Source organism: Phalaenopsis equestris, unplaced genomic scaffold (genome assembly GCF_001263595.1).
Source record: "Phalaenopsis equestris unplaced genomic scaffold, ASM126359v1 Scaffold224293, whole genome shotgun sequence".
NCBI lineage: Eukaryota > Viridiplantae > Streptophyta > Magnoliopsida > Asparagales > Orchidaceae > Phalaenopsis > Phalaenopsis equestris.
The window spans coordinates 118,353-142,524 of record NW_018242377.1 but is presented as its reverse complement, the minus strand read 5'-3'; the positions used below and the strand labels follow the sequence as shown (position 1 = coordinate 142,524).

The 24,172-nt window shown below is 33.2% G+C and overlaps 1 protein-coding gene across 1 annotated transcript; it reads left to right on the top strand.

The window, feature by feature from the left end:
- Positions 1 to 1,058: 1,058 nt before the first annotated feature.
- Positions 1,059 to 21,223, top strand: LOC110037740 (RNA-binding protein 39-like; the record flags this gene model as incomplete). The annotated part of the gene is given in 11 exon segments (XM_020742449.1): positions 1,059 to 1,626; positions 6,429 to 6,507; positions 6,610 to 6,666; positions 7,206 to 7,261; positions 11,360 to 11,570; positions 19,832 to 19,918; positions 20,008 to 20,082; positions 20,176 to 20,259; positions 20,735 to 20,799; positions 20,873 to 21,065; positions 21,135 to 21,223. Coding segments are annotated over 11 exon segments (1,556 nt in total), but the record flags the coding sequence as incomplete, so codon positions are not given.
- Between the last annotated feature and the right edge of the window lie 2,949 nt (positions 21,224 to 24,172).

The window sequence follows — 24,172 nt, the reverse complement described above, 5'->3', positions numbered from 1 at the left end:
AATGACACCAGATGTTTTTACATGGAAAACTCGTAAAGGGAAAAAAAACTACGAGGCCTGACATAGTTATAAAAATCCAATACCCCTTGTCTCACATGCAGGAAATGGTTACAATATTTTTCAAATTACAACATCGATGTGCTAATGAATTTGTTATAAAAAGTGGGCAGCAGTCGATGACGATCGGTGGAGGCCAGCAAGTGGTAGTTGACGACGGTCAACGGTGGTCAACGACAGTCGGCGACGGTAGACGGTGACACGAGTGATTTTGGACTTCAGCGCATTCTCAAAGCTTCAAGTTCTTTCTCAAGTCTTAAGCTCTCCTCAAGTCTCAAGCTCCCTTCCCTCCTCATGAGAGGGGCACGACTCTATTTATAGTGTTCTGAGAGCAATTAATACAATAATATGAACCATTTTAATCAGACGATCCAGAGAGCTTCCTTTGATCAAACGATGTTTGATAGACATTTGAGTGTCTTAGGGTATTGAGCGATCTTTAGCTCGTTGGATTCGTCTACGACGCTCGATTCGACTATAACATTCATTTGACCTTCCAAATATGCTAAAAAAGCTTTCAAAAATGGTTTAATAGCTTGATTTGAGCTTGATTTGATTCTAATTGGATCAATTTTGGTATCATTGGATCCAACTCGTTAAGCTGGTCAGTTTCACTGTAAGTTTGTTGAAATCGAAGCTCTAGATGACTTTTTATTAATATTTCAATATTTTTTTTCAAAAGATTCTTGAAATTAGTGTCATGCCTTTAGATTTTAGATTCATATGGCATGATGAAAATCTGTTAATGGCGTATCAAATTTATAAGTTTTTATTTTTGATGATATAACTTTAATTTTCTACCTTGGCCATTGATACGGTTGCAACATTCCGAACCCTTGATGGGCTTGACCGCACCAACTCAGCCCTTATGTCCTCCAGCCGGCCGGATGTGAAGTTGGTCTGTGACTTGGCACAATCTCTCGTTTTTGTCCGCCCCCACTTCTTTTCGGCTTCCTGGCTAAGCCCTAATCCGATTTCGTCTCCTTCTTGTCGTCGTCGTCGATACTTCATGGGTTTCCGGCGCTTTCCGGCGATGGAGTTCGACGAGTATGACTACTTGGAGAAATCAGTCGACGTTCCCTGTGTCCGCAAACATACAGGTCTGCGTGACTCTCGGCACCGTTTCGAGGGCGAGAAGGATGCCGGTGACCGCAGAAGTCGCGAGCCGAAGAAGTTCAGGACGGACGAGAACGGAGGGGCGTTTGACCGATCTGACCGGCGGGAGAAGGATTACCGTAGGAGCGGCGACAAGGACCGCGAAAGGGACAGGGATCATCGGGAGAGGGATAGAGAGAAAGAGAAGGAGAAGGATAGACACCGGGAAAGGGAGAGGGAGATGGACAGGCATCGAGAAAGGGAGAAGGAGAAAGATAGATACCGGGAAAGGGAGACGGAAAGGAGCAGAGATAGGGAGAGTGAGAAAGAGATGGATTTGGACAGGGAGACGGAAAGATCAAGGAGGAGCCGCAGCAGCTCTAGGAAGCATGATATTGAGTACTTAAGAGAAAAGGAGAGGTCTAGGAGCAGGGAAATGAGGGAGCGAGATGAAAGGGACTCAAGGGAAAGCAGGTGTGATTATTATTATGACATAAGAATTTTTCCTTTTGGAATTTGTTTACTAGATGTGGTTTTTTATTTTTTAATTTCTATTGGTACGAACTAAGTTATTATTCATCTGCCTTCAAGGCGTTTATTTATTTACTTTTTCGAGATTCTTGTTTCTTTAGCCTTGATATCTTGCATTGTAACTTCAATTCTTCATTTCCAAACAGTTTGCATCTTGATTTACTGTATTATGAGACGCTTGGAAGAGAATTTGTTTGCTAAAAGGAGGGAGATGAAGTGTGGGCAACTACAGTTGAATTGTCACATGGGGTACTTATTTGATCTGTTCATTCTTGTACTTGTCATGGGAAAAATGATATTGACCTGAATAAGCTGAATTTTTAGTTTTATTAATTGAAGAGTTTGGGCATTAGGAGACCAAGTGTTATAATTAAATTTTATATGGCTGAATTTTCAATTGCTAGCAGGATAATTTTGGTTGATCCTGGAACATGTTACTAGAATCAAGTGGTTTATAGGGAACGTTTAGAACACGAGGAAAGAATTAATAGGATATAAGTTGAAACTGGTCTTTAGCCTATAGAGATGCCAGATTATTTGTTGGTGCCTTGTATTTTATATTTTTTGTCGTAGACCTTACTCTTGGAATCATTTTCTTAGGCACAAATCACAATGCTATTATGTAATGATGAATGGATACCAATGGAGACGTAATCCTTAAGCTCTTAAAACTTTTATTCATGTGAAATACTTGTAATTTAACTCATGTGAAATATAGTTGTAACTTAACTCAGATGAAATATAGTTGTAATTAATTGTGTAGCTTCTTGAATTGCATATGTTTTTTGATGGAACTTTTTGTAGAATTTCAAATGAATAGTTACTAAAAGGAAAAATAATAATGCAATCTATTTATGTGTCTTTAAGCACAAAAAGTATTATAAGTCTTTGTGGAGAATGGAAGCTTGAATTTGCATGAAAAATTTATGCTTATAAAACATGGAGAAATTATGCCTGAGAATTAGTAGGCTCAATTGTGGATTGAGCTTTTTCAGAGCCCTTAGGCCATGCTTTGGGATGATTGGACCCATGTGGGCTGGCTAAACCATGAGTTCTAGTCATGGTCGGGCTAGGTGGGTTGAATATTTAAACCTGCCCTCCTTTTTGAAGGTGGTGTCACTGATGGTTAATAATGCTCCAAATAGAAACTACTGACAACTTTGAGATTTGGATGGCTATTTAGGCCCCTTGACGACCACTTATCCTCACGCAACGCCAAACTTTACTTTTTATGTTGACCTCCTTTAAGCATAAATTGGAGATGGTCCTTGCCCTCCACGCTTGAGTAGGGTTTTGGAGTGTTTTGGTGGAAGACAGAGAGAGTTAAAGGGTTTTTTTAGATCTAGTGTAAGGGTTTGGAAGTTGGAGGAAGAATAAGAGGGGATAGAGAATCCTTAGAATGTTTTGGGGAAAAAAGCATAGATCGAGAAGGTCTAACTAGTTCAAATCCGACCTCTATTTTGAAAGATTTGACTTTGATTATTAGTTCTTGGTAGGAATTTTTGTTTGTCTATTTTATATATTTGCATTCATCTTTAATTCATTTTTTTAGTTTAAATACGATGCTTATGATGCCCAATTGATTTTTATTATTCCATTATTTGTTCAAGAGGATTTTCATGATATTCTAAAATAATTTTTAGATAAACACGCATATTGGAATAATATTATGAATTATGCATAAATGACACTTTTATCAAGGAAGTTTTCATTTATATCTGGGCCTTATGCTAAATAATAATGAATCTTATTATGAGGCTACTGAATGCCTTTTATGCATGTTTGTACTTATATTCATTGCTTTGGGGACATTTTTCTTTCTTATAAAAAATTACTTTGTCAAGGGTCTTTACAGCTAAAGCTTGCTAAACAAGTGTTGTTTTGGGGACTGTACAATTCATTTTCAATGTGAAAAATCGTGTTAGGGTCAGGCATTTTTCATAACTTTTCTTTACATATGGTTGACACCCCACAAATTTTGTTGCAATTTTTTTGAAATTTTTGTGGTGAGAAACATTATTTTACAAAATGTTTTGTTTGATTTTTATAGTTATAGTAAAATTTTTGCAAATGGAAAATTATTGTAATATCCTCAACAACTTAAAAATATATATATGTTTTTCACACAGTTCTACAAATAATTTTACAATTAACTATTGCTGCTCCAAGGGGACCTTTAGTGATATGTGGCTTGATTATTTGACAAGACTAAGTCGAACTCTACTATAAACCTGTTTTGAAATTTTTGATAAGTTTTCCACAATATTATTGATGCATGTATAAAAGTTCCAATAACTTGATGCACTTGTAATAATAGATAGATCTTCCAAAGGAAGTTTTTGTTAATGATTTTTTATTTCGTTGTGTAAAAAAGGTTATTAAAAGGATGCATGTATAAAAGTTTTTGTTGTATAAAAGTTCCAATAATAACTTTGGGTGATCAAATTATTAAAAGGTGTGAACGTTTTAGATATCTTGGGTCTGTTTTTCAAAGCGATGGTGATATAGATGGGGATGTTAATAGTAGAATTCAAGTTGGTTGGTTGAAGTGGAGGAATGCATCGGGCCTTTTGTGTGATAGAAAAGCACCGCTTAGACTGAAAGAAAAATTTTATAAGACGGTGGTGATACCTGCAATGCTCTATGGCGCTGAATGTTGGCCTTTAAAAGAGAATCTCCTACTTAAAATTACAAGTCTAAATTAAAAATGACATTATAAAGATTACATATTCATATCAAGTTTGTGTTGGATGCCTCACATATCATCTTAAGAATGATAAGATGATAAAAAGGGTTAACATAAAAGAAGGTTTTTTCTTGAAATGGGTTATTAACATGATATCATGAAAATATTTACGCATTTGGAACATAACTCTATATCCAGATTATACCATAAATTTAATTAGGGTTTCATGAGATAATAACATACAATGGATATATATTATTAATATTTCATACATTCTAAATTAGTGCGATACTACATATGGTACTCATATGATACCCTAATTTTTTTTATATATCTATATCATAAATTATCATTTGCCTATTGATCATGTTAGATACATAATTCAAGTGATAAAATATGACATGAATCAAATCAGGTTTCAAGAAAATATTGACATGCTATAAACACTTAACTTAAAACCTCATGTTAGACTATAACTAATTCAATATAAAGAATTATGTCAATCATCAAGAATAAGTTCATGATGATCTGATTAGGAGAGTAGATGTTTTAGATTTGACTTATGTTAAGAAAGGTAGAAGAAGACCCAGGAAGACTTGCACTTATTGTATAAAAAATGATCTTAATTTACTAGAACTAAATGAAAATATGACACTAAATAGGACGCAATGGAAAAAAAGGATTCATGTAGCCAACCCCACGTACTGGGATTAAGGCTTTGTTGTTGTTGTTGTTTTTGTGTAACCTATGTTTATACTAATATTTTGTAGGACCCATTGAATGAAAGAAAAATTCGTACGTACTATTGTCATAAACCTGTTAATAATTGTTTCTTATCCTAACCTGGTTGCAACTACTAAGATATAATGAACTCTATTTCCTGTATTGTTATATAAAGTATGCTGGTGCTTTCAGTCCAAAATTTAATAAGCAAAACTTAAAAATGTCAATACATCCTAAATTATGTGAAAAAAGATTCCGGGCTGAAGAGATTCAACGATCTCTTGTTACCATTGGGCTTTGATGATACTAATACAAGCTTTTGTAGGATGAAATGAGGGAGGGGGGGGGGGGGGGTGGGGGATTGAGGTTTTCTAAGGTAGCTTATTTAGGATGACATCATGACATATGATAGGTGGAGGCAGGGAGGCTTATAAGGATAATTGTGTAACTCTAGGTTGACTGAATTTGAGGGAGGAACGTTGCTGCAGTGGGGTTCAAATCAAAGTTTTAAGGTGGCTGATAGCTACTGCTTTGCACATGCTAGATAGTTTTTTGATTTTCCTACAATTAGTCCGACCTCATAAATCCATTTTGTTGTCTTGATATGTTCGTACAACTGGGTGGAGATAACATTGTTCACAACCTATAGAGTTTTCTAATCTCGAGGCACTCAAAGGTCTTGAATATAACTAATTCAATAGTGTCATGATGTCATCCACAAGCATTTTCTTTTTTTTGTAAACGTATGTTGGTGGTAATTATGAAAAGTTACATCTTCACCGTTTACAAAATAATTTTATGTTACTGGAGGTTTAGTATCCTCTTGAAGCTGAATTTTAACATCCAGATGAAATCAAAACTTGATCTTAGCAGCAAAATAAGGTATTTGTTAAGACTGATTTGACTGTAATTACTAAAAAAAATTGGTTTTTGTATCACATTTTTGTTTTTGAAGTACATCTCACCACTCCTAAAAGATAAGGTGTTTGCTCTCTAAATATAATGTCATATGCTTTTATTTAGTTTTGTTTGTTTGTGCCATCTGCTAAGACTACTTTGATTTGTATAGTGTGTGGCCATGTAATTGTCAATGCTAATAAGCTTTTCATTTTTAATCATTTTTATTTTTATGGTTGTAGATAATGGTAAATTGTTTTGACCTTTCATTCAGCTGCCCTATATTTGAAAACTTGATGAAAGAAAGAGGCAGACACTACTATTTGTTTGAATCGAACTTTTCTTCAACTTTGTTAATATTGACTTGTTTAAAATTGACTTCATTTTTCTCACCTCCATGTTTCTTCATGTAACATGAAGCCTTTCCATTTTCATGCAGGCGGTTTAGAGAGAAAAAAGAACCGTTAGAAGCTGAAGCTGATCCTGAAAGGGATCAGAGGACAGTTTTTGCCTATCAGGTATGCTAGGAGTGTTTGTTCTATCCTTGGAATCTGCACAAACATCATCATTTGTTTGATTTATTTGCTACACATGTTTTTTCCTGCTCTGGTGCTGTGTAGATGCCTTTGAAGGCTACTGAGAGAGATGTTTATGAGTTCTTCTCAAAAGTGGGCAAGGTCAGTCAAATATATTTCTTGTTCTTTGTTGTGGATATGGGATCTTGTGACTGCTTATCCTTCTCAATTTATTAGGTTCTACATGTTTTGATAGCATGCACCGAACTGATAAAAAGTGCTCTGATATTTACATAATTCATGCAATGTCAGGTATTCTATTTTATATAGTTGTAAAATACAAATACCCCTATCGTCCTTTGAGAGTTTTCATGAACTAATTTTGTGCTTAAGAATTGAAACTTTAGTAAGAAATCTACCGCCAGGTATATTTGATGCCTTCCATTGAGATACATTTGCTTCTTATTGCAGTAAATGCTTCCCTGCTTCAGTGAGGTCTATTATAATGACTTTTTTGTGGCTCAACATACTATTTATTTGGTGAGTGTTATGTAAATGGAAAAGTTGATTGGGGCCTTATCAACTTTACTACATAAGAGGTGTAATTTGTAGTATAAGAATGCCAATGAATTGTTCAAACTTCGAAGTATTCATGCATTTTGACTTGTTGGAGTTAGTTTATGATGATTTTTGTTTACCAGGTCAGAGATGTGCGGTTGATCATGGATCGGAACTCAAGGAGATCAAAAGGCGTTGGGTATGTTTATCCTATGCCATGTGCTTTAAAAGATGCTATAAATGTTGGTTTTTATGAAATGCTTTTTCGTTTTATTCCTTTGTGGGATCAATTATGCGTAAGTAATTTTTAGATGCATTTTAAACTAAGGCTAAAGGCTGCAAAAAATAACTAGTTTCTTAGTGCCTGTTTTTTGCCTGTAACATTGTGCTTCCTAAAGCCCCCACAACAAAGTATTTTTTTATTGTTTGTTTTTCTCATGAATCATATTTTTATTCAGAGTGTTTGGAAATGCAATTCATTGCCAAATGAGGCTTAAATTTGTGTTAAGTACCTCATGGCTTAATATGGATAAGAAAGATCAAGAGCAATCCTCAAATCTTTTTTTGGCTTTCACTTTTGTCGAATTCAATGAACTAAACGACCATAAAGATAGGGTTCTACCTTTTCGAGACAAGAATCAGACTCTTCTCAACCGGGGAATTTGTTGGAGTCTACTATAGTGAGTTAAAGTATGCAAATGAATAACCTAGCTTTGTTTGTTTGGATAGACTTTAACCATTTTTCAGAGCTGACTCTTTTCGTTCGTTTCCCCTTTCTGCTTCTCTCTACTTATTTCTATTGTTTTGTCAAGTGATGTTGGAAGGGGAAATAAAAGAGACACCGACAATTATAACTTTTAAGAGAAAGAGTCTGCTTTCTTGATTACTCTTATTTATCATTGTTTGACTTCTTATAAAAGGTATGTTGCATTAAGTAATTGATTAGTTAGCATAAATGTATATTTCTTTTTTAATTGTATATTTGACTTGTAGCATATACTCTATTGCTGTGGAGACGTTATTCCATTGGAGGTGGCATCTTGTTAGGTTGAGAATGTGTTGGAACAAATGAAAACTGCTCAATGGAAGCCTTATACCATCTTTTTTGGTAAGATATTATAGTGAGGGAAATTTTAAGTTCTCATCGTAACAAATTTGAACCAAATCTATGCTTCTTCTTGAATCAGTTAATTTTAACACATACAATTTCGTATTGTGCGGAGAGTCATGATTGCTCCCATTTTGGCTAGAAAGGTCTAGATTTGATTTAAGTATTAGGTCTTTACTTTATCAAGTAGCAATAATTTGATGTTCTTTTTCTTTGACATCAACCTTTCTTTTTATAGTTTTAAATGTGTTGATTTTTCAGCTTGGATAATTTTCATTAAATCTAACACATTAAATAAGATAATGGGTGACATCTATTAGACGCCATTGAAACCACAAATGTTCAAATGGCCACTACTCTACTTGATCATAGAATGTAATCCATTATAGGTTGAAAATCTTTAGAGCCTTAATACATAGTGCATTGTGTGGCCATGACATTTATAAATAAAGCTAATTTAATATTTCAAAAATGTGAGTGAAAAAGGTATCCTTAAAGCTAAAATAATTAGGGCAACATCGCATCAGATTACTCTTAACATATATGAATGAAAGATAATCGGTTTGGAAAATCAACATCATGGCTAAGAAAACTATTAGATTGGAAAAGAAAACTATCTTGATTGTAGTAATGCATTGATTTTGGATTAAATTTAGATCTAGGTCAAGTGGATTCCAATTAGATCAGTTACGATCATGATTGGGGCATTACATTGTGAAATATTAAAACGATCATGTTGGTTGAAGTTTCACTAGCTTGTTTGCTTCATGAAAATTAACATTGATGGTGATTCTCAAATAACGGATGTCACCAGGAGTCTATTAATGTAATTGGAGCATTTATTAAACATCATACAGGAGAGACCAAGGCTCTGGAAGCCGAACTGTTTGGACTGTTCTATAAATTTCAGATTACAACAGGATAAGATGAAGTAGGTCCCTTGTCTCTACTTGCTATGTTGTCGTTGGCTGTTTTCTCCCCATTGTTTGCTGTATCTGTTACTTGTTTGCTAATTTGATTGCTGCTGATGGAGTACATAATCGAAATTGTTGAAATTTGTTCTTTAATAATCAGAAAACCGGGGAATTTCAAGTGGAAATTAAACACAAATCCACTTTGGATAGTTTAGATCGATAGGAAGAAAAAAAGTTCAATAAGTTGTTTATTGTCTTTGTGAATCACAACACCAATCTAGTTTAAAGGTTACTGTTCCAGCCATTCTGAAGGAAAACCAGTAACTTAACTTCTGCCATGGGTGGGACAAGACAAAAACAGACGAAAGAATCTTCTCATAGCAAAACAGGTAAAATCTTAAAGAGGCTGATTTATAGGAGGAAACACGTTGCGAGGTTTTTGTATTTGGGAAGTTATAGAAAATTGCTAAAACCCTCCAAATTAGTTTTGTCTATGCTTCATGCATAATATTAGGATAAAATGCTGAATCTTAGAGCTTAGGTTCAAAATATAATAACACTTTATTTTTAAGTTTTATATTCATCAAACCTTAAAAGGTTTTTATGAGAATCATCATCTTTGTTGTAAAATAAAATAGCCTTCCTTCTTCATAATTATCATCTTCAAATCGTAATTTTCTTCATCCCTACTATCATTTTCAAGACATTTTGAAATATGCTAGGTCTAGATGAAGAATCGTTTCATTTTCTCCAAATAAATCCTAAATGCTGTAAATTCTTTCATACACAATACTAGTTTTTACAATGTTACTAGTAAAAAAAATAGTTAAAAAGAAAACAACTCAAGAAACTAAACGCACAAAATAGCACCCATCATGCATGCATGAGCGTCCGCATATACCTTTATATGAACGGTCCTGGGCATAGTTGCTAACACTAGTGCCTGTGACTTTCAATGTCCTTTCATCATGCATCTATCTGGCAATAGCTTCGTGATAAAATTTTTTGTTGGTTTTTGTTATACTTAAACTAAAATTCAAACCGAGAAATTAATTTTGTAGGTTTGGCCTTTTGATAATGCATGAAATAAAAATTGGTTAGCTGGATACATTGGATAACCAGTTGTTTGGGTGCATGTATTCACCCTTACCAGATGCCTGCGTGTAACCTCAGAAACAGGTAGCTTAATGCATTATGCATATGCCAGCATCAAATTTAACTAGAAACACCTAAAAAGATGGAATTGTCAACTTTTTGTTGGATTCCCATTTTCTCCATTGGACGTGATTAGACAAAAGGAGCAGAATTAAAAATCAGAAATCTTTGTTTTATCTGTCACTCAGATAGAGACAGGATTTGAAATAAGTTGTAACTTGAGAGCTAAAAATGTCCCAAAGCATAATAAGAATAGCGACATCCATTACAGTACCATCCACCAAGCTGTGTCTTATCCAATTGCTTGCACTGTCCCTGTTGCTTCATGTTCACGTTTTTTGTTTTCTACTCTTTTAATATCATAAAAGGATTAAATATGCAGTGCTTTCAACTAAATTTTTTACTGGCATCTGTTTTAGCTTGTAGAAAGTGAGTTTAGCTAAATCACAAAGATGAAATCAAGTAATATATAGGGGAATATTTTTCCTAGTTATTCAAAAGCAACTTGCCAGGAATTTCATGTTCATAGCATATGAATTTCCATCCATGTAGGTTGATCATACGACCATAGATAAATCACTTTGTGTGAATGTTGAAATCTTGCCTGGATTCAGATGTTAATGCATGACAACTTTTTTGAAAAATTTCATTTGCATACTCTCAACATCCTTAATATTATACTTGCAACATTTTGAATAAGATAAAATAAAATGTGATTATTGACCATTATGGTATGCTCTTCTAGTGCTGTAAGAATTTGTGACATGAACTTAGTAAAACTAATTTAATGCGATTTATCCGATGTTAAGCATGGGTATCAATTGTGCAGGGTTTTTCCACTTAAATGTAATGAAGTGTTTATTTGTAAAGGGTATGCTTGAATGTTGGTTCTCATTTGTCATTACCGCTTGATATTCTCTTATAACTATTTTCAAGATTTTATTCTTTCGTTATCCAGTTCCTTGTGCTGAGCTTTTCATACATCAGCTATAGCTTTAGTTCTTTGTTATTTGATTACTTTTTTCAGTTATACTATTTCAATCTTCTTTGGCAGGGATAATAAATTTTGATTATGTTTTTAGTGTTCTTATGTTTTTGTCATGGGCAATATTTTTGACAGATACATTGAGTTTTATGATGCAATGTCCGTGCCAATGGCAATCGCCCTTTCCGGTCACCAACTTTTAGGCCAGCCTGTGATGGTCAAACCATCTGAAGCAGAGAAGAATCTTGTGCAGTCAAATACTAGCGGAGCACTTGGTGCAGCTGGTGCCCGAAAAATTTATGTTGGCAACTTGCACTTCAATATTACTGAAGACTTACTTCGTCAGGTAGATAATACTATAGTTTTAGTTGCTGTGGCAGTTTGTTGACGCCTGGATTTTAAGAAAATAATTTGGTTGTTTTGATTATTTCAGAATGTTTTAAATATGTTAATATTTGATATATTTTGACTTTTTTTTTTTTATATATATGCTTACTAGGACTCGTATTTAGGTTTCCTTTGGTGTTCTGTGGTGTGTTACCGATAAATGCTGTGATCAGGCTACTTTTGGGACAAGAACCTTTTTTCTATGTTTCAGACATTATTAATATTTTTAATTTTTTTATTTTGAAAAGAAATACAAGTATCACATTATCAATTCATCCTTGATAGTTTTTCAAAAGGTTCGTTTTGTCTGCTTGATGATAACGCTAAATTGCAAGTAACTTTTTATGCAGTTTTGAGGGACATTCTTCTTGGGCTGACATCTAGCTTAATATTTTTGATGATGACATAACAGTATAATTTCGTGTGATCCTTTGGATAGTTTAGATATGCTGGGTTATTCTCCTTTTGATGGCCTAGATCAATGGTAAGGTTAGCTTTCATGTTGTCTGGAGATACTTGTTCTAATCACAAAAAACCTCCTCTTCAAATGCAAAAGCAAGGATGCGTGCAACTGCTACTAGATCAGGTGTTCTAAGCATCACACACTTTATTTTATGTTCAATTTTTTTTGGATATTAGTGGGTAATGTTTATTCTATTACAAGAACTTGTGATATTGCCATTAAGATGCTTCTTGTTGCAAGACTATCGGGGATTCTAGGGTTTCTTTAAGGAACCTAATGCTTTGAAATAACATTTAGTGTGAATATATATATATATATATTATGAAATTAACAATGTAAAAGTAACCAATCCAATGAGAGCAAATGCATCATAATAAACATGCAAAAATTCAATTAAAAAAAAATTATAATTGAATCAATTATTTAGCTTGTTATTTTTCCGTAGGGAACAATAACATTTAATTTCAGTAGAGATCTAGCATGGAAAGAATTTAGGAGAATCAGGTCAAACAAGTTATTATTATCCCAATGGATAGCAAAATTAAATTAAAGCAACTTCTGCTATAGCAAAATTTTAAACAAGAATCTCAAGAAAAAAGAGAGATAAAACAAAAGAAGAGCCAAATAGTATAATGAAGCCTTGTGCTTGCAGTTCAAACATTCCACCATGAGTTTTGTAATTAAGATACTTAAAAAAAATGCTCAACTACCAAACTGTTAAAAAAGTTAAGTATGTTTTATTTATAAAGTGTGAAAAACTGTTATTATCAATTTCAAGCCTAGATAATAAAGGTTCATAGGTAATGGTCGGTTGAATTCGAATTGTAGAATTATAAAAGAGGGCTTGAAGCGAATTCAAATTTGAATTTTGTTGCAAAGCATTCTCTGAAAGTGATGTGCCATGATCTTATTTGATTATTTTGAAAAGCAAGCAATTGTTTTCTTATGTCTCCCATGAGTGAAACAACAATACTTCACTCTCTTATGATGAATGTTGGTAACGATTGAAGAAAAGATCAACTCTTAGCTTTGTCCCATTATTTAACTTATTTCCCGTGGAAAGTAGTAAGGTTTGACATTTTCTAAAATTAAAAATTAAGTTTTTACAAGGAATTTGGGAATTTTAAATAGAAGAAAGTTAATTGTTGGAGAAAATGATTAAAAGAAGAATTACTCTTTTATGCAACAAATGGAATGTAAATGGGAGAATCCATGACATTAGGGATGGTTATATCTCTATTTTGTTGTTAGGGCTAATGGTAGGAATAACATAAGGATAATAGAGATAGAGAGCATGTATGACAACGTTGAAGTGGATATGATAAAGCTAATAATAATGTGATTGGTATTAAGCTATAGGCAATGAAACTTGTAAATTTAGTTAATTTTTGTGTTTCTTAAGTTGCATTTAAAGATGGTTTTAAAATCAATTTTGATAAGAGGTGGATGAATTTTTAAAGTGTATATTTTAAGCTTGATGAAGTATGAAGAATTAGTGGTGTTGTGTTTTAGTTACAAGAGCATTTTGTTACATTTAAAGAGGTGTAATGTGGTTACCAAACCATAAATAGCTTTTTTTGCATGAATCTTGGATAAAGTTTGATCGCATCACTCATGTTATTAAAAAAAAATGGAAATGATTAAAATAAAGAAATTTAAGGTGTGTGGATTAAAGGGCATGTAAATTGGGCTTATTAAACTAGCGATTATACTTGTTTTTAACTCAAAAGCTTAATTATAGGACCAATCACTAGATATATCTACACTAACATGTTTTTCAAGTATGTGATGTTTAAACTTAATATTCACATGTCTTCCCTCATTTAAGAGCTTTCCATTTTGGCCATTATCTCCCCTTTAAATAACATCTTATTCAACGCCATCTATTATTATGCAAAAAGAGCCTACTCAACCAAATATTGCTGATGTAATCAATGTTTATTGAACCTTTGTCAAACCATTGTAGGAGATGCCAAGGCTTATGAGAGCCGAAAATGACCTGGAATCACTGTTTTCTCGCTCAATTATTTTTATCATTGATACCAACTTTTATGCCAAATGAGTGGAATTTTTTTTATTCAATCCAAAGGCTTAGGAGTTGGGCAAACCAATAGTTATTTATACTCTAATTATTTTTTGAAGCAATTCGACGTAGGGAAAAACCCAATGCTCTTACATGATTTAGTAAATTATTGCTTTATTATAAGATGATAAATTTTGAAAGATAAGAGGCTAATATTTTAATGGATAGAAATAGTTTTTTTATTGATCTCAAGAAGCTTTATGATGGAGAACCATTAGAATTGAGTTGGCGTGCATTAGAGAAGAAAGTGTTTCCTAGATGAATGATTCAAGAGCATTTGGGTTGGACGCTGAATTGGGTTTTGGACTGCTGTGGGATGGCGTCCTGCATAGGGACCAGGCCAATGATGGATCGGTTTAGGTTGATTTACCCTTGGGGTGGATTGAGCCGGCTCTAAGGGTCATTCCTTGTTTGGTTTAATTAGATATAGGGTTGTTTTATGATTCTATTATATAATTGTTTGCTTTGGACTATTTGGACAGCTTGTTCTTGTTATTTTGTGCTATTTAAAAAATCTCTCAGATTTCTAATTTTAAGGGTGCTATATCCATTATGTTCTTAACTGGTGTGCTTGTAACTTGATTGGGAAACATGCACTTGATCCTCCTTGGAGTTTGTAGCTTGCTGAAACTGTCACTGGACGACATTTTCTTGATATTTTCACCCAGGACAGCTGCCGTCTCGACATTTTCTTGCTTTTTTTCTCCCATTGGGACATCGACGGCCTTAGCTCGCCAATCGAGTGCCGGCTTCACTTCTCTGCTGTTTTGTTCCACAAAACAGCAAATATCACATTACTTCTTTACCTCTTCACTATAATCCCACAACTTTCCTTAACCCCTTCCTTCATCTTTACACACCATCTAAGAATCCTAGACCGGTGTCAATGAATTTTGAAGCAATTAGCACCACACATGATTGAATATTGACAAGTATTAATAGGTTTTTAATTAAGATTTAAGAGTTCGTCTTCTTATATCAATTATAGAGACTTACAAATGATTTATTAGATAGGTTTTTTGGTGTATGTTTTTTTGTAGATGGCATATTCTAATTGGTGAGAGCTTTGTTGAAAAAAGTTACTATTAGAACAATGTAAACATTATGTAGAAGATATAGAGCTTAGTATTTGTAGAACATAGACAAGTATGTGATATGAAACTTGGGTAGGTGTACCAATTATTCACCTATATTATTAGAAGATTTGTGATATTTCAGCATGATGGTTTATTTATCTTTGTTTTGTTATATATAAAAATGAAGATACAAAAGAAATGCTACTTCATGAGATAAAAAAATTATATTTAAAATGAAGAAGTTCCTTGTCAGCAATGTGCAACCAGAGAGTATTGGGGAAACTTAAAATAGACAAATTTTATAAAATTGTAATTAGGCCAATTACGCTGTATGAATCAAAATGTTGGACAATGAAGAAGGCATCCATGTAAGTGATTTGATTGTGGAAGAAAGGACTGTGTTAAGTTTGGTATGTGTCTAAAGTAGGAATGATACAAGCCATTAATTATATTTTTTTGACTGTAACTTAACATTATTACAAAATTAAATTATTTTCTTAATGAAAAAAGGAAATGGTAAGGTATAAACTCTATGCTTGACCAACTGAAAGAAATATCAAATTGACGTAGGATGTGCTTGTACCTTGACATTGGCTGTTGAATTTGAAAGTCACATCACTTTTCCCAACAACTACTGCTCCAGCTTGCTACACAACTGATATAAGTTGATTGTGGAAGAAAGGATAGTGTAAAGATAGGTTTGTCTAATGTAGGAATGATATATGAAGAAATGATTATGTTAAAGGGCTGGTGGGGGTAACATGCCAATAATGTGGTCGCGAAAAAAAATGCACAAATTTCTTTTGTACTTTCTGTTGTTTGGAGACAAGTTATGTTGAAGGTAACATTCTTTAGATTCTATAGGGTGCAATATCAGAGGTCGACAGTTAGGATCATTTATGTTTGTGAATGCATCTTATTTTTTCGACTATAAGTTAACATTAATACAAAATAATTTTTTTTTAATGCAAAGAGGGAATGGTACTGTATAAACTTCATGCTTAACCAACTCAAAAGGAATAACAAAATTGACATAGGATGTGCTTATACCTTGACCATGGCTGTTTACTTTGAAAGTCACATTACTCCTCCCGACAACTGCTCTAGCTTGCTACACAATCTCTTTCATATTTATTGCATTTGTTTTTTTTTTTTCACATTAATTTTTCAGATTGGCATTAGTTAAAACTCCTATTTTTTTGCCATGTTTTGATGGTTTTTTAATCATTCTCATTTATGTAGCTTGCGCGGCTTGGAGTTATGTATGCTTAATCAATTATTATGCAAACTTTATTAATTCCATTGTAGGCCTAGTACATTGTATGTCTGCATGTTTTGCCTTATAATTTCAATATAAATATATGACATTATGATTATGTTTCATTTGTAATGTAGATTGATGCAACAACAACAATAGCGACAAGAGGCCTTTAAACCACTAAGTGGGGTCGGCTACATGAATCCTTTTTCTCCATTGTTTCCTATTGAGTGTCATATTTTCATTTAATTCTAATAAATTAACATCATTTCTTTTTACCATATGCCCAAGTTTTTTTAGTCTACCTCTACCTTTCTTAGCATAAGTTGAATTTAAAACATCTACTCTCCTAATCTCCTAACCAAATCATTAGATGGTCCATTTTTGATATGACCAAACTATCTAAAACGACTCTCTCTAATCTTGTTTGCCTTTGGAGCTACACCATCCCTTTCATGGATACATTCGTTTTGCATTTTGTCTCTAAGTGTCAAACCACTCATCCACTATGCATTCTCATCCCAGTGTTTATGTTTCTCTTTTAAAGGCCAACATTTTGTGCCGTAAAGCATTACAGGTCTCACTAACATTTAAAATTTTTTTTTTCTTAAGCCTAGGTGGTTCTTTTCTGTCGCACAATAGGCCCGATGCATTCCCCCACATCAGCCAAACAACTTGAATGCTACTAATAAGATCCTCATCTATGTCACCAACACTTCGAAGAATAAACTCGAGATATCTAAATCGTTCACACGGTTTAATAATTTGATCACCCATGGTTACAACTCTGCTACTAGCTTTAATGCTACTAAAATTACATTTCATATATTCAACTTTAGATCTACTCAAATTAAGGCATTTAGATTGTAATGTAAACCTCTGTAATTCAAGTTTTTTCTGAATTATTTTTCTATTCTTATCATCAAGAAGGATATCATCATTGAAAAACATACATCAATGTACATGCTCCTATAAATGTCTAGCAAGAGCTTTAATAACTAAAGCAAAATGATATGGGCTTAAAGCGAGCCCTGATGTAATCCAATTGAAATAGGAAAATACTTGGTCAATCCTCCTTCTGGTTGAACACAAGTACTTTGTATACATATCTTTAATGACTTGAATATATGTCATATCAACATCTTTCTTTTCTAGAACTCTGCAATTAACTTAGTTTGGAAACTTATCGTAAGTTTTTTCTTAAGTCAATAAAAATCATATGTATATCCTTCTTATTCTCTCTGTACTTCTCCATCAAATCTCTCAATAAATGTATAACTTCTATAATAGACTTGCCGGACATAAATCCAAACTTATTATGAGAAATTTTTGTATCACGTTTTAAGCTATGTTCAATTATTCTCCCATAATTTTAATGTACGACTCATTTACTTAATTCCTTTATAATTTGCACACTTTTGTGCATCCCTTTATTCTTAAAAATGGGGACTAATATACTTTTCGTCCACTCCTCAGATTTCTCCACTCCTTAGACATCTTTTTAGTTTTTTAAAATAATATTAAAGAGTTTAGTAAGCTAAGAAACTCCCAATTCTTCTAAATATTTTCATATTTCAATTGAGATATCATCAGGTCCTACTAATTTTTCACTATTAGTTTTCTTTAAAGCCTCATCAACTTTTTACTAGTGCGATGGTAAATATAAAAAGTTTATTATTATTAACGATATTAAAATCATTAAGGTAGATTATTTTTTAGAAATTTCATTGAAAAGTTTATCAAATATCTTACCCACATATGTTGAATATCTTCTTCTAAGAAAAATATTTTTTTTGATTTCATTTTTTATATACTTTGTATGAATTACTTCTTTAGTTTTCTTTTTTCTTTCCTTGACTAGTTTATACATATATATTTCACTCTCTTTAATATCTAATCTATTATAATGTTCGCTGAAAACATAAGTTTTAGCGTCATAAATTATTCTCATTGACTCATTACAGGTCACCTTATATTTTTCCCATTCTCTATGCTTGTACATTTAAATCAATTTTTATAACAAAACTAAATCAATTTATATAACAAAACTTCTTATATTTTATCTTTTCTTGCACATTATTTTTCCACTATAAACTATTTTTATTTATAGAACTTTTTCTGTTTAATTCTCCAAGTAGATCTTTTGTTGTTTGTTTAATAATGCATGTTACTTTATCCCATATAGAATTAGCTTCTACACGAACATCCTAAATTTTCAAATCTTGAAGTTTACTCATAAAAATAATTTTATTTGAGTCGTTTAGGTGCCCCCATCTAATTCAATGACAATGTTTCATTATAATTTTTATCTTCCAACTTCTTGTTTTAAAATCTAGAATTAATAATTAATATTGAGTACTTAAATTTTTACTTGGAATGACCTTACAATCTTTACATTCTCAACAATTTTATTTTCTGATTAATGGATTTTATAAATCATCATTTTCAGTTTTACTGTAAATATAAGACTGCATTAGAATGTCTATAAGATTTTCTTGTGCTTACATTATCTGACCATGCCTAGTCGATTTTACTCCTTCCTTAAAATACTGTTAAAAGACAGCGTGAGCTGAGCTGTTTTTTCTTCTTTCAAATTTAATGTATTAATATTTTACTCTCATCTGTCTCTTCTCTCTGGAAGTGCTCATGAATTGGCAACGTTGTCTTAAATTTCAGGTTTATTATGTCATGAACTATTTTGATAATTTTTTTATTTTTTCCCACCAGCTTGAATCAATAATATGTGATTTCAATGATGTTGAATTTTGAAGCAGCCTAGGGGTGGTTTCATTGAAAATCGTGTTTTGTTATCCTCACAAAGTGGGGTAAACTTTTTTTTATTTTTATTTATTTATTTATTTTTTTGGGGTATAGAATCAAATCTGAAGGAATGAAATAATGGAGTTTCACATGATTGAATCTGATGTGTTTTTTTACGCTAGTGAACCAACAAATACATGTATTTGTCTTTTGCGTCTTGCCCAGGTTGAAGCCTCTTCAATGCTTGCTTAGGGGTTGCATCTTTTCTTTTCTTTTGTTGTAAATTTGACTTTCTAATCCGTCCGAACTCATTTTAACAGTCATTTTTCTATTAGTTATGCATGATATGACAAAAAATCAGTATTTACCTGAAAATTTTCAAATTATTATTTTTTATTATTTTTTGTTCTGGCCATCCTTGTTGCTGTTCTTGTCATTTTTTACGGTGAATTTTTTATCTCTACCTCTAATTTTCTGATTTCTATGTCTCAATAGCTAATTATTTTTTTGAAGTTTATCGTCATAATGCAAATTGTGGTAGTTAGCTCCCATGTCTACTAAATATATACACCTTTTTCAGGTTTTTGAGCCTTTTGGTCATGTAGAACTTGTCCAATTACCACTGGATCCTGAAACTGGGCATTGCAGAGGATATGGATTTATTCAAGTGAGCATGGATCCTCAATCATATCCAATATTTATTGTCTTAAGATTTTGCTATTATCTATTTATTAGTTTTCTGAATGTTCTCTTCAGTTCTCCCAAGTTGAATATGCTAAGGCAGCACAAAGTTTGAATGGGAAATTAGACATAGCTGGCCGGATAATCAAGGTTGTATCCACTGTATTGTAGAATATGAATTATATTTATTTTTTCTATATTTATAATTAATTCTTTTGAATTAACACTTACCATCTGTATCAGGTTTCAGCTGTAACTGAAAATGTCGTTTCACAAGAATCAGGAACAAATGCTACTGACTTTGATGATGATGATGGAGGCGGTTTGGTAAGTCCAAATTCCATTATATGATATGCAGTTTCATTTTCATTTGTGCTAGACCTTTATTCATCTTGTTCTGTTAGAAAATTCTTGTTCATTGCATTAGATGTTGGCTTGTTTTAAAAATATTGGGGAGAAGATTGCCGGTAAAGTAGATCCGGATAGCAATACTTAAATTCCCATCAACTGCACCTTTTCACTTACCCTAACGATGTTGTTAAGCAACTGTTTATATCTGAATGAAACTATCCAGAAAAGTAGCGACACACACACACACACACCCCAATACACAGGTCATCAATTTTAGCTGTTTCCCTTCTTGTTTTGGTGGGTTCAGATCTGTTATTAAAAATAAACTTGATTGTTTCTTTAACCAGTTTGGTTCTATAATGTAAATCAACTGTTCAAAGTTTGTAAGTTTTATTTTTAGAACTTATTACCCCCTTACACCTCAGGAATTTTTTGCTTTTTGGTTTGGCAGTCTATGAATGCACGTTCAAGGGCAATTTTGATGCAGAAACTGGATCGAACTGGAACTGCCTCAAGGTGAGCTTACTCCACTCAGATCTCTCCCTGTTGGAAGTTGTTCTGTTGCTGATGAATTCTCATTATTCTGTAGTATTGTGGAGTCTCTGGGCGTGCCTGTTCTTAATGGAGTGGCTCTAAGTCAACCTGTTATATCCTTGCCCAGAAATGGACAGGCTACCATACCTGCAGGCTTTCCAGCTGTGCTTGCTACTACCATTCCTGAGCCTATAGGAGAGCCAAGTGAATTTATTTTGTTAAAGAACATGTTTCATCCAAGTACTGAGGTAGGTTTGTAGCATGGCTTATAGCTTGATATTTAATTTTGCTGTGCTAATATTTGTGTTTTTTTACAGACTGATCCTGATTTTGACTTGGATATTAAAGAGGATGTTCAAGAGGAATGTGTCAAGTTCGGCCCCTTGAAGCATATTTATGTGGACAAGTAAGCATTAATATTTTCTTTTAATACTGTGTTTTATTACTGATTGTATGAACTCCTATAATCTAATAATACTTTATTTGCTTGATTTGTCTGTTGTGTTGTCTTCTCTATTTGTTGATATCCATAAAATTTTATCTGTTGATGTCAGTCATTTTGTCTGCCTTATGTGAGTCCCTTTTTTTTTCCCGCACACTTTATATGTTTTCTAGACATGCAGTTGAGTAGTTCATTTCGTAGTAAATTTTTTGATTGTTCTTCACATAAGCAGTTATTTACATGACAAATGCAGATATTTTATCGTTATTAAATTCTTTATCCATTCATGTTAATGCCACAAGGAGTGGAGTGTTGATTTTGTTTAAATTGGAAAAGTTGTGCTCACAACGGCCAATTAATTCAGTGTTCCCATTTCCCATTCCAACCCCAAACAAGTTTAGGAGGGAAGTAAGGGATTTTACAAGCTATGTTGATAAATTATGCCAATTAGCTTCATGGAATTGGGAGATGTTTTCTCAAATTTGATACTAGATGGTTTATAAATAGGTTTCTTAATGCATTTAGGCTGATTCAATGCATAATAAGAATTAGAATTTCATTCTTTTAAATCACTAAATACACAAAAAACTCACGCTGTAAACTCACGCTGTTTAGGTGCAACACAAAAAAAAAAAACAAGAATTCTAAGCAAAATGGTAATGCAATGATTGACTAATTTTGAAGTAACCAAAGAGAGAATCAAACTATGAGAAATATGAACAAGCAATTGATTTTTGTCCCCAAAACTCATCGTGTAATTGTATGAAATTTAAACAAAATAGAAAAGCAATCGAGTATGAAGGTATTTAGAACAAATTGTATCATAGAAAGCATTCACCTACGAGAAGAAGATATCAACCTTACACCAATATAAGGAGATTTTTCTCGGACTTTGATAGTCACGTGTACTACCACCGAAAGAATTTCATATCTATTAGGAGCACAAAATTGAAGTTGGATTATAATTTTGTTGTTGGATCAAAAGTTAACTAGTACATTTCTCAAATGTTCATATTTATAAACTTCTAGTTCTAACTTGACTGCTTCTCATTTACTCAATTAAGATATTGAACCCAATTCTTTACGTAGCATCAAAAATATTGAAGGAATTGCATGACAAGGAAGAGCTTGAAAGAAATCACATACAAAAACTAGAAATTGAACGCAAAGCTGCAAGAATGCAATAGTCACATGAATCACTATCAGACATAAGAACCATTTAGCTATGGCTCACATAATTGAGCGGAAAAATGGGCAAAGAATGACATAACAAGAATTGAAATAATGAACTAACTTAACGAATAACACATTATGTTTTGATTGGCCATCATAAGCATGTTGCAATTTAATTGAAATTACAACTTAGAATTTCTTAATAACGAAAGTAGATATAATTTTGCTTAGATAATGTATTTACATAACACTTTTGACATTCATAAATACATAGATCTTCATTAAAATAGCTCAATTTGAATAAATTCGACTTTGAATAATTTCTCATTTTGTATTTATCAGGCAAGTCAGGATATGTATTTTTTATTTCCTATGAAGCAATTCACTTGTCATCACATATGATTTTGCCATGCTGGTGCATAAGATATTTTCAAAATTTACTTTTAGTAGTGAACACAAACTATGTAGAATTGTTTAGCATATGATTTGGATGTACATTCACACGAAGAAATGGGAAGAGAGGAATCAAATGACACATTAACTTGTTCATAAAAATAGTTTAAATTAAACATATTAAAAGTTATATTAATGTCATAATTTAACGGAGTTTCTAATTTATAAGCATTAGCTCTAATGCACTATGAGATTTTAAATGGTCCCATCTTTTCTAATTTGTAGCCTTTGCAACCGTTTGCGATACAGTCGTGATTATAGCTAATTGGGAAGCAATAATGAAGGTTCGTGGCGTACAATTCATGCATGTCACTCCTTTGTGATTGCACCTCGCGATACAACCGTGAATCGTGCTATTTGGGAAGAGGGATCAGGACATAAATACAGTAGGGCACATAGGTTCCACATTATACATACTGGATTTCAGCTTACAATATTTTTGCCTTTGTGATCAAAAACTTATTGAAAGTTATGATGGTAAAATAATAGATGCTCTCGAAGAAAAATTAGAGAATAGATAAGTCACATTAGATTTGAAATAGAGGAGCATTTCTAGGTAATAGAGGATTGTTTCTCGTTCATAAAGGGGTGGTTCCAGTAGAGGTTTATAATTTTGGAAGAAATGATGAAAAGTTCATGGAGTTTCATGTAACACTTTTCTACCTGCAGCGACATCAAGTGATGGCGTTTTGAGAGGACACGAGAGGGAGTAACTAGAATGATTCAGAAGACATTAGAGCAATGTTGTCACTTTAGGCAGATATGGAGTTGCGAGATCAGGTGAAGGGATCGGGAGCAGACTCAAGCGATAGCCATATGAAGGAACTGTGTCATAAGAAAAAACGTCAATATGAAGGAATAATGTCAGCCCCTATGCATGGGATCTGTTGACCTCATTTTTGGTGAGGTCTAGTCTTCTTCTTAGGGTTTAGGATCTAGCCTTAGAGACCTCCCTTCGACTATCTTAGAACCTTAGAAATGGGACCCGCCTCGTTCTAGAAATTCAACCCGCTTCTGTACTCTTTTGTGGTTTCTCGTGTGTGGTATCGACTTCTAACACTTAGAAGGATGAAACCAACATGAGGAACCCAAAAGGGATTCCTATAGGACCTTTTTAGCCTTAGGGTGACCTGCATAATTCGCACTCCCGCGCGCATAAACTTCGCAATTCGGAGAGTCGACGCGTCCGATCGCCATGATTCGCATCGCTTGCACTGTTATTCATCGAGGGCTCGAGTAAACTTTTTGAGACAATCGATCGCGGGTCGAAATTTTGTGAAATTTGAA